The 11,433-nt window shown below is 43.2% G+C and overlaps 1 protein-coding gene across 1 annotated transcript in view; it reads left to right on the forward strand.

Annotated features, from left to right (window-relative positions):
• Window positions 1–2,033: 2,033 nt before the first annotated feature.
• Window positions 2,034–11,433, forward strand: part of LOC137793796 (adhesion G-protein coupled receptor D2) — a 72,121-nt gene continuing 62,721 nt past the window's right edge. The window contains exons 1-14 of the mRNA XM_068590153.1: window positions 2,034–2,052; window positions 2,137–2,370; window positions 2,660–3,298; window positions 4,969–5,166; window positions 5,404–5,477; window positions 5,933–6,223; window positions 6,300–6,411; window positions 6,941–7,087; window positions 7,197–7,299; window positions 7,618–7,729; window positions 8,615–8,670; window positions 8,940–9,066; window positions 9,398–9,501; window positions 11,409–11,433. The exon at window positions 11,409–11,433 is cut by the window's right edge and continues 78 nt beyond it. Of these exons, the coding sequence (XP_068446254.1) occupies window positions 2,034–2,052; window positions 2,137–2,370; window positions 2,660–3,298; window positions 4,969–5,166; window positions 5,404–5,477; window positions 5,933–6,223; window positions 6,300–6,411; window positions 6,941–7,087; window positions 7,197–7,299; window positions 7,618–7,729; window positions 8,615–8,670; window positions 8,940–9,066; window positions 9,398–9,501; window positions 11,409–11,433 (2,241 nt within the window). The remainder of the gene's footprint in view (window positions 2,053–2,136; window positions 2,371–2,659; window positions 3,299–4,968; window positions 5,167–5,403; window positions 5,478–5,932; window positions 6,224–6,299; window positions 6,412–6,940; window positions 7,088–7,196; window positions 7,300–7,617; window positions 7,730–8,614; window positions 8,671–8,939; window positions 9,067–9,397; window positions 9,502–11,408) is intronic.

Genomic DNA, 11,433 nt, shown 5'->3' on the forward strand with positions numbered 1-11,433 from the left:
AGTGTTTTATATCCTTGTATCACTCTGTCAACATAATACAGCAAACTGTACTAATGCAATAAATTCACGTGGCTTGATTTGACAAAGACATAACTCTTCCATATTTCCTGTCATTCAGTAAGCGGTAAACATTGTACCGGCAGTATAATGACAATATTTGTATTGGTTGTCAATTAACAGTGAAACTACAAAACATTCATATACACACTCCTTGTATAATACACTTAGTATTTGTAATTAAAAGATAAACGTCTGTTTGTTGGCGGCAGGGCGATGAAACCTGAAAATGAACTCACTGTTTTCATTCATAAGGAGTTAAATTTGCATAATTGTATTATTCTTATGAGCCTGGGAGCTCCTGCATCACCATGTGTGTCTTGTGTCATGGAGCAAACCTCCTGCTTCACCAGAGCCACTGTTGGCCACCCAGGGGCCCCTGTTGGCCACCCAGGGGCCCCTGCAGGTCCCTGCACCCTACGTTGGGTCACCCCGCAGGTTCCACCCACTCTGCAGCTTCCTCTGCATCTTCTCTTCGTGCGCTCCGCAGTCTGACGGCTCTGTGCTTTGAAGACGGACTGATGGACCACAGCTGAGGAGGAAACAGACTTTTAAAACCTTTTACGACGAAAGTTGGTGGATTTAAAACTTGAGAGCCGACCCGCTGCTTCAGTGGCTGGATGCTGCGTTCACAGACACGACGCGACTGGAATGAAAAGACGCGCAAAAAAAGTTTTCAACAAGACGAATAATTTAGGTAAAAACAAGTCGTTTGGTTTTGTGTGTGACTAATGGGCTTTTGTAATTTATAGTACGATTACAAAATGTAAAACAACAATCTCGGTTTGTAAATATGTGTTTGCTCTTTCTCAGGATGCTCAGGTTATTGTTCCTCAACATCGGCTTGCTGGTAAGCGCTTCATCTTTGTTTTTACGTTTTCACTTCCGTGAAACGTTTTTTTTTATTCTCAGACTTTTAACTGGCAAAGTCTGCTGTTACATCCCCTAATTCACATGTTACTGACTCATTTCCCAGACAGACATTACGGCAGATAACGCAATGAGGCTGCAGTGAAACGCTGTTTTTCTAGCCGGGCCTTCCAGGTTAGAGTAAAGAAAACCACAAGTTATCCTCTAATCCTTATTGCACGTTATCTGTGGTATTTTATTCCTGGACTACATGTCTAGATTTCAGGCCAGGCATTACTGAAAACACAATACTGGCTATTGTTTGGCTATAAAGTCAATAAAAACATAATTGAGGGCAGTCAGTTTTCTCAGCAGTGTTAAAACTTACTGGATGAAGTAACTGCAGGAAATTAACATGATCTTTTATGCTACAGGTTAAGGGCTAGGGTTAGAAATCAGGCTGTATATATATACACACACACACACACACACGCGCACAGATACAGTAAGTGTGTTCTCTCCACCGTACCTGGCAATGTGCTAAACGTGTACTTTATGTTTCAGGTTGGTTTCCACCGCTGTATATCAGGTGAGTCACTTTCTATGTCTCCTTTTAAAATACCATTTCATTTAAAGTTACTATAGTAGGAACTTATTACTGGTTATGAAACCATCTTAATATCATACTGATGCCTCTATGTGACCTCCTGTACACAAGCAAACAAGACTACCAGCGATAAAGGCTGTTTGTATATAAGCTAGTTATTCTTCCGGCCTGTCGCGGGTCTAATTTCCTGCAAAATCAGATGAAGTGATTGACGGCGAGCGGGTTCACCGTTACAGTGTCTCCTTAAAGCTTCGACTCCTGCGAGGCCCGCTGGCCGCAGACTAACCCGAATCCAGCTTCAGCCGGCAATTGGCCGTCCGCCCCCTGGCAGCTCGGCCTCGCCGCTCCGCCAGTCCCTGCTGGGAGCCAACGCCAGGCTGCTGGAGGCAGTTTGGACGACCAAAACCTGGACTGCACGGGGGAAAAGGCTGTCAGCCCCGGCTGCAGCATAATGCTGCAGTGTCATGAGAGTTTATCTAGATTAACCTGGTGCTCAGAAAGACTTTAGTGCGCCGCCAAGATGAGGGATTCCTCAGCCGGTGTGGAGCAGGTGTTCAACAGCAGGTCGCTTGTCTGTCGTAGGGGAATTCTTCTCACCGTCTTTTCTCTCTTTTCCTGATCAGCCTTCACACTGGAAACTAGAAACCTGACGTACGACGAGTCCTACTACGAGTACGTTCCTGACCGCCTGCAGTGGAGCAATGCAGTGGAGCTGTGCAGCCAGCGCTCCGGGGCTTTAGCCACGGCCTCCAACACCACAGAGAAGCAAGAGATAACCAACTTTTTACAATCCTTGAGCATCTCTCAGCCTGTGTGGATTGCCTGGAAAGTCAGGAAAGTCGTGCCCCACCTGACAGGTAGGTTCATTGTGCCGTTTGTGATAACGGATCTGAATTCATTAGCACTCTTTCTTTTTAAACAGTACGCTCATTCTTGTCTTTGTCCAAAACATCCGTCTGCCAGCTCACTGGCTTAACAAAAGGCGAACAGAATGTGAAATAGGACTGAGTTAATACATGTTTCCCAAGTGTTTACGTTCGGATTAGGACCACAAAGTGGAAGTTTTGATGATTTTCCATCTTTTCCACGAGCTTTTTCCTTCATAGTAATGCTTCTTTCTTCTCTCTGCGTCGTGTGAAACCAAAGGTTCCTCAGAGACCCTGATTCTGGAGTTTTCTCGGCGCTCGCACGGCAAGCGCGCCCGCCTCCTGCACAACTTCCCCTCCATGGACTCCGTGACCGTTTGCACCCGCGTGCGCTTGGATCCAAATTGCTCTGGAACTTTCACCATCTTTTCTTATTCCAACCTGTCACATATCAATGAGTTCCAGCTCCGTGTAAAGCAAGTCAAGGGAAACCCTGTGCAGCTGGCTCTGCTGGTGCACGGCGTCCATGGACCTTACCAAGAAGCCTTCGACCAGGACGACTCCTGGCACTCCGTGTGCGTGTCTTGGAGCCGGAGCGGTGGACGCTGGACACTGTTCACCGATGGCCTTGCTGTTTCTCGGGGCGAGGGCCTGAGTTCTCACAGCATCGGCCCCGGAGGGCTCTTCATTATTGGACAGGAGCCGGAAACTATTGGGGGTTCATTCAAGAATAATGAGTCATTCTCAGGGAGCATCACGGAGCTGTACATATGGGATCGGGTACTGAACGGCAGTGAAATCTACACCATGGAAAAGGAGTGTTCACCCAATTCCTCTGAGCCGGTGTTCAAATGGAGCGAATCAGCCATGGAAATAGATCCGTCCCTCACGAAGCTGTGGAAAGACATCCCGTGTCGAGGTACATTTGTTAGGATGCCGCATGCGGAGTTGAAGCATTGCTTTTATTAAAGACCGTGCACGGTTTGGATGGCCTGGCTCTCCGGCTGGGTGGGGTTGCTATGCAGAACAAACAATCGCATGGAGCCCAGTAGAAAGTCATTTCGGATGACACACTTCTCAGTAACAAGCCAAGATTTGAGCTGGCTCCATGCAGTAAACCCCACCCATCTGCTGCTCCAAGCGGAGCAAAATATATGTTGTGAATCTCATACAACTAGACCCAAATATACACATACACTCTCCTCTTATCTCTCTAAAGAAGCTCTATCATGATGTCATTTAGTGGTAGTATTGAGCAATACTTTACTGGATATTATTATATCGTAAAATATGAATATTATTGAAGGGTATTATCAGCTACTCATTATTAAAGGATTCATTTGGAATCAGCATGTGCCGAATCCTTTTTGAATTTGTAGCACGCTTTGGTAAACTTACAGGCCCACAGTAAACAAAAACACACAAACAAACACTCTTTTCCTTTCCAGCCACTACTGGAAGTTTAATGGGACTGAAGGAAAGAGGAAATCTGTTTCTGTTGCTCTCCCCCTCAATGAGTCGGGTGGATACTCATCAAGTTGTAATTGGCAAAGAGTCGGGCTCTCGTGAATGTTTTGTGCATGGCGTCACTCTGCATCCCGCCCTTAAAAACAAACTTCTCCCGCTCTGACATCACGCTCCCCGATGAGCAATGAGAGCCCCAAACTCTGGCTCCGCCCCCTGAAACTCAGCATGCACACAGGATTTGCACTCGCACCGCTTCAGTGAGCTCACTGTTGTGTAATGTTTATTTTCTTTATTCCGTATCTTTCAATTATCAACTTGCAGCCAGAGTCGGTGCATGTGCAGCAGCTGTTGAAGCACGGTGGATTATTCCTTTAATATTCCTGAAGTTAAAGGATTTATGTTAAGTTTAACATGTATAGTATTACATATACATACAGGACACATTACCCTGCAACTGAACTGCTTCAGGTTCAATCCTGGTAGCAGCTCCTCTGATCAGCAGCCATCAGAAGAGTTTAGACCGAGACAGAAAGCCTTTTAACGGACAATAACACATTTTGCTTGTCCACGACAGATCTTTCCATCGTCGCGACCACAAATGTGTTTCAACTTTGGCGTTATTGTTGCCTAAACGCCAGGATCAGATGAATCAGAATCCGACTCATTGCCAAACACATCTGGGCTCTCACATACAAGGAATGTGCCTCAGTGTTTAGTTGCAAGAGAAAATGCAAATAAAAACCACTGACTGCAAAGTCAAGAAACATTAGAATAGAACATTTAGAATAAACCCACTAGAGACTGAAAGTCATATAAATTGTACCATCGTACACTAAACACACTTTCTGGGTCATTTCTAAACGCACTGACATCCTGCTGAGTCTGTCAGCTCGACAGTAACTCTATGGAGATTATGAACATAAAGTTTATTACACATTTACAGCAAAACATATCTGCGAGGTCTCGTGGCTGATCCTGAACTGCATCTTGATGAGATGTGAATTTAACTTTAGCATCATCAGCTGTGAATGACATTCAGTCTTCATGTTTCCTTTTTTTTTTTTTTTTTTTACATTTTCAAGTATTTAACATAGAAACACCTCTCACCATTTCCTTTGCTAGGAAACGTCTCTGCGATACCAAATTCCTTTTTGGATTCCCTCCGGGATGGAAATGCTTTGCAGAATCAAACGCTCTCCTTTGAGTTGTTCCACAGCCCTTTGTCTGACGAGGACTGTGGCGTCTTTGACCCGGTTCTTGCAAGCTGGGGCCTCGCCAAGTGTGACTCCTTCAGGGGGGCCGTGTGCCAGTTTAAGAAAGGTACAAATGATAAAAAAATGTCCATTCATTTCATTCGTGATGCAATTTGAGGACTTGCAATGCTGTGTCTGGCGCTGAGAGAAGCTAACGAACAGAGCATTAGCTTAAAACTGGCATGCAATCAAATGCATTAGTCCTGTCATGAATCCTGTCTTTGCATATTGTGAAGTGTTTATTTGTTATTCTCTTATGTTGTTGTCATATTGTAATTGTTTTTGTCTCTGTTTGTGTCTGCAGAAGTGCTGGAAGTCATCAGCTTACCAAAGACAGCTTTCTTTAGGATACTGAGCGAGGATCCTCTGACCAAACCTGTGAGTTGGACTGTTTCGCTGCTCGTCATCACTTTTCCTCACCCTCACAGTACGACAAATGAACAACTCCTCCTCTTGATGTTGGTGCAGAAGCAGCTCAACAACCGAGAAGACAGAAAAAAGAAAAAATGATTTCACAACGTTGCAGCAACACAATATTTCTATGATTGTGAGGTTTAATTTATGCTGTATAGAAAAGGAAATGTTTAAGGTATAGAACTGACGCTTTCCAAACAAACTCAGATTTACATGTCTGATGCAGACATAATCACAACTTCTTCTGGATGTTTTTCAAGACTTGATGAGCTTTACTTGGCGAACAGACGCGATCTGATCCCGGAGCGTGTGCTCATGAATTGGTGAACCAGCAGTGTTGCATTGCATGCACCTTACCAACCAGGTAGATGAGGTTCAACACGTGTACCCGTCCCTCTTTCCCTCAGGGGATGGAGGAGCTGCTCGTGAACAGCTCCTGGAACAGAGGTCTGTCCTCGCTGCAGCAGCTGACGCAGGCGGTCCTGCGTGCGGTGGAGGCCGCTGGCCCTCCCCTCCTCACCTCCGGCGATGTCCTTTACCTCACCCGGAGGCTTGAGGCCGACTTGACGGCGCTGGCTGCCGGTTCTCCCTCTGCTGCAGCCGACTCGGCAGAGGTCATGGTGTCCATCGCCACCAACTACCTGAAGGCGGCCAGTTTGATGCTGGAGCCGCACACGGCGTCCCAGTGGATGGGCCTGACGGAGGACGGGGTGACCTGCGTTTATCTGCTTTAGATGTTTGATTCATCAGGTCTATGTTTATAATGCATATTTGTTGTCCGTGCAGGTCACCTTGGGGCCGTTTACGATCGTCCAGAGCATTGACAAGCTCACGGAAACTCTCGCTGACATGCTGTCTGTTGAGAGAAGAGGCTTCACTCTTTCTACCAAGAACATCGGTAATTATTCTTGGGATTTGGAGAATGCAATTACATTAATTACACGTTTGCCACCTATGGAAGCCCATTTTGCTCCCCGAAAAAATGACAGCACAAAAAAAAAATCTGATCAAAAAAAAAAGTCATACTTATGACTTTTAAAATAAATAAATCTGACCCCCTGAAAAATGACCAAAAAAATTGACAAAAAAAAGTAAAAAAATAATATTCTGACCAAAAAAAAAGAGTCAGTTATGACTTTTTAAAAAAAATTCTGACCCCCCCAAAAAATGACAAAAAAGTCTTAGTTATGTAAAAAATAAATTCTGATTCCACCCCCCCAAAAAAAGACAAAAAAAGAATTATGAACAAAAAAAATAATAATGATAATTCTGACCCGAAGAAAAAAATGATGACCAAAAGTTATGACTTTTTAAAAAAAATTATGACCAAAAGAAAAAAAAAACACATAAGTAAAGGATATTATTTCCTTTATTTTCCTGTTCACCTCATTGTTAATCTGTCGCTGTTGTCTGTCCTCTACTTCCAGATGTGGACATGAAGTGGCAGAAGCTGACTGAAGAGAGCTGCAGTCAAGTCTTCAAGCCTCCTGCAGCCGCATCTCCCTCCGCCAGCAGCAGCAGCCACGATGAGCTGCTCATCCCCGACACCGAGCTGCAGAGGATACACAGCCTGGGTAGGACACACACACACACACACACACACACACACACGGAAAAAAACTTTTTTTTGACTATTAAAGGATACAAATGCATCAGATCTGCCACTCTTTTCTCTCTCTTCAGGACATGAGGAAGTTATGTTTATTCATTCTCACTACAGCCGTCTGAGTGAGATTGAGTCTGAAGCTCAGGAGGCTTCACCGAGTCACCAAGAGAAAGCAAAAAGGTTGGCGATAGTTATCTTCTCTTAAGTTATTCCTTAAATGTTGCTGACTATTGTAAAGTACCGTGAGCTCACAAACAAACAACCTTTTTATTTACAACTCAACCTTTCACTTCACGTAGCTTTTGACCAGTAGTTTGGTTTGCAGTTTGTTTTGTGTATTTATGGCGTGAGGGCAGATAAGATGAGATAGTCCTTTATTAGTCCCTCTGTGGGGAGATTACAGTATTACAGCAGCCCTTATTCACAGATCAAGTAATATAAGTAATCAAGTAAAGATGAGAGAAGTAAAGATGGAAGTGGGAACCTTTTCCTTCTCAGGAATCTCCCGGGTCGCCTGGCTTCTGCTGTCGTGTCGGCCACCGTCCGCGATGCCTCCAAGGCCCAAAACGTTCCTGTGGCCGTGAAGTACTCCCTCTCCTCGTCACACGCGGTAACGTCTGTTGCTCAAGGGCGTCAGTTTGGTTCTTTAGGGCAACGTGCACTTCTGGCTTCACTCCCGAGCCATCAGCGTGGATATGGAAGCCCATTTCCTCACAAAAAACAAACAAAAAAAGTCATAATTATGAAAACAAAAAGTCATAATTATGAAAACAAAAAAAGTCATAATTATGACAAAATATGTCATAATGTTTTTTGTGTTTGTCATATTTATTTTTTTTGTCCTAATTTGCCTTTTTTTTTTGTTTGGTCATTTTTTTCTTTGGGTCAGAATTTAAAAAAAGTCATAAGTATGACTTTTTTTTTAGTCAATTTTCTTCTTTTTTTGGTAATAATTTTTATTTATTTTTTTGGTCATATTTTTTTTTTGGTCTTTTTTTGTCATTTCTTTTTGGGTCAGAATTTAAAAAAAAGTCAAAACTGACTTTTATTTTGGTCATTTTTTTCATTTTTTTTTAAATAATTTTTTTTGTCTTTTCTGGTGTGGGGTCATAATAAAATTTTTAAAAAAAATCATAAATATGACTTTTTTTCTGTCCGATTTTTTTTTTTTTTTGTGCTTTAATTTTTTTTGGTCATAATTATTATTTTTTGTGGCGAATGGGCTTTCATACAAGGCAAACATTTTGTAAAAAGCAAAAAAACAACTTTGGGAATAGAAGTTGAGTTCCACTTAACTGGTTGCCCTTTGATAAACTCACCAAATGCAATACGTCACTCCACAAGAATTTTCATCTCCGAGGAAGTGTGACAAGTTGAAAGATGATTTGAACGGTCCATGTTTCTTTTATCCGTGTTGCTTTTAAAAGCTTTAACTCCCAAGGTAATACTTTAAAAGAGAATTCCAACAAGTGCAAACATGTGGTTCTGTTTCTAGATGGAGTTTTCACAGCGAGTCACTCTCGTCTGCGCCTTCTGGAATTTCAGCTTGATGTAAGTTTGACCAACAACCCGAAGAACATGTTTGTTACTGCAATAGAGACTGAAACTGTTTGGTAAATGGTCTCTTATTGGGTAATTTTTAGGACATATTTCACGTAGTTGATGCTGTGTATAATAATTCTGAACACAACAATCAAATATAATAAATGTCATTTCAAAGTTAGGTTTTTAGGTTTTATCATTCTCAGTATTTAATACTAAATGTCTCTGCTCTCTGAAATGTATTGATGTGTGTGTTGGTTGTGTGTTGTGCTGTAAAGGCATAATCATACCAGCAGCTGGTCCAGTGATGGCTGCCGGGTGACCTTCGCTGGCTCCGGCGTCACTTCCTGTCTCTGTAACCACACCACCAACTTTGCAGTGCTGATGAATTACCTGGAGTCAAAGGTAACTCATTTGATGAACATCACACAGCTTCATACGTACATATCAGGCTTTCTGACATACTTCATCCTGGGACATATCACATATTTGTGTGGCACACTAGATAGTATATTCGTGTGGCTTTTGGAGCACTCAGTATGTTTGTGATCTTTGAAATTAGGATTTGTAGTACACTTTATTGACCAGCAGGTGTCACTCCCAGTGTGCGTTTCCCTTTGAAAAATGCATTGGTAGCATGTTCTTTCTGTCCATCCAAAGTACATACACGGTAATTTCTGTCAGACCTGAGATCCTCACCTCTCTCCTCACTACGACCTTTACCTTCTTCTGCCAGTGGAGTCCTGAGGATGAGCTCATTCTGACCAAGCTGACGTTCATCGGCTCTGGTGCGTCTCTGTGTGCTCTGGTGGTGACGTTGATGCTGTTCACCATGCTGGAGTGAGTACCCATGTTCCTGTCTCCATGTTCCTGTCTCCATGTTCCTGTCTCCATGTTCCTGTCTCCATGTTCTTGTCTCCATGTTCCTGTCTCCAGGATCCAGTCCTCATGGTCCTGTCCTCATGGTCCTGTCCTCATGGTCCTGTCTCCATGTTCCTGTCTCCATGTTCTAGTCCTCATGTTCCTGTCCCCATGTTCTTGTCTCCATGTTCCTGTCTCCATGTTCTTGTCTCCATGTTCCTGTCTCCATGTTCCTGTCTCCATGTTCTTGTCTCCATGTTCCTGTCTCCATGTTCCTGTCTCCATGTTCCTGTCTCCATGTTCCTGTCTCCATGTTCCTGTCCTCATGTTCCTGTCTCCATGTTCCTGTCTCCATGTTCCTGTCCTCATGTTCCTGTGCTCATGTTCCTGTCTCCATGTTCTTGTCCTCATGTTCTTGTCTCCATGTTCCTGTCCCCATGTTCTTGTCTCCATGTTCTTGTCCCCATGTTCTTGTCTCCATGTTCTTGTCTCCATGTTCCTGTCCCCATGTTCTTGTCTCCATGTTCTTGTCTCCATGTTCTTGTCTCCATGTTCCTGTGCTCATGTTCTTGTCTCCATGTTCCTGTCTCCATGTTCCTGTCTCCATGTTCCTGTCTCCATGTTCCTGTCCCCATGTTCTTGTCTCCATGTTCTTGTCTCCATGTTCCTGTCTCCATGTTCCTGTCCCCATGTTCTTCCTGTCCCCATGTTCTCCATGTTCTTGTCTCCATGTTCTTGTCTCCATGTTCTTGTCCTCATGTTCCTGTCTCCATGTTCTTGTCTCCATGTTCCTGTCCTCATGTTCTTGTCTCCATGTTCTTGTCTCCATGTTCCTGCTTACCTGCGATACCAAGTCAATGCACGCCTCTCAACCTCAACCTTTGTTTGAGCTGGTAATTAATAATAGTAATAGTAATTACATGTAACAAAGCTGAATAGAAGTACAACATGTTTTAATCCTAATAATTTATAAATTGGGTCAAAATTCAATATTTATAGCGGATTATTTCTTTGCGAAGAAGCTCTAGAAATCCATTACACTAATATATAATTATAACAAGGTGTAAACACATGAGCAACGAGTTCTTGCTTCTCCCCATGATGTGAGTACACAATATTCTTTTTGCATGAATTAACAGTTAAACACCACAAGATGAACACGGTCCTCATTGCCCCGTTGGCTTTCCTCCTCACGGGGTTTGATGTGACACTTAACAGACAGAGATAACTCCTCGGCTCTGTATTGCTCTGTTCCTGAGACTGCTGTGAGTATTGACGAGTGCTAATCCAGTAATTACTGTGGTCCACGTGTGAGTCCACTCCGAAGGTTTATGGCGGCATTCTGCAGATGTTAATTAACATAACGGTCGCTGAGGGATCGCCGTCAGCTGGAGAGGAACCGCCCCGACAATTTATGACTGTCCTGAAACCAGAGAGCGTGCCCATGCATGTCACAAGTACGCTAGTGTGTTATGCACACGCATTTGTGTCCTCCAATACACACACACATGTACAAAGTAGAGGTGCACATGTACGCAGATAAATGATGGCGGTCAGAAGCGGTGATGCAGATATTAAATTAGTCTAAAAAGGCCGAACCAATTAGGAGATAGTGAGAGGCTCTTCAGTTCATTTACCTCGAAACCAGATCGAGCTCTTTCACTTCTGGTAACTTCAATGGAAATATTCAACCTATTGATGCCACATAAAGACAATATGTGTTTGTTTCCAGAGGTGGTGTGTATTTAAAATGTGGCATTTATTTGTTATTTTTTTTAATGGTTTTGGTGTCACTGTGTCGTAATACTGTCACTTCTAACTATATCTAATTTCAAGTCAATGTCTGTCAATAAAAACTTGAAGTTTTCTCTTCTTTCTGTCCACAGCATCCCCAAATCTGACAGAACTTCC

The sequence above is a fragment of the Clinocottus analis genome, unplaced genomic scaffold (assembly GCF_023055335.1).
Source record: "Clinocottus analis isolate CAN_PGR_092001 unplaced genomic scaffold, fCliAna1.0.p SCAF_23, whole genome shotgun sequence".
Classification (NCBI taxonomy): domain Eukaryota; kingdom Metazoa; phylum Chordata; class Actinopteri; order Perciformes; family Cottidae; genus Clinocottus; species Clinocottus analis.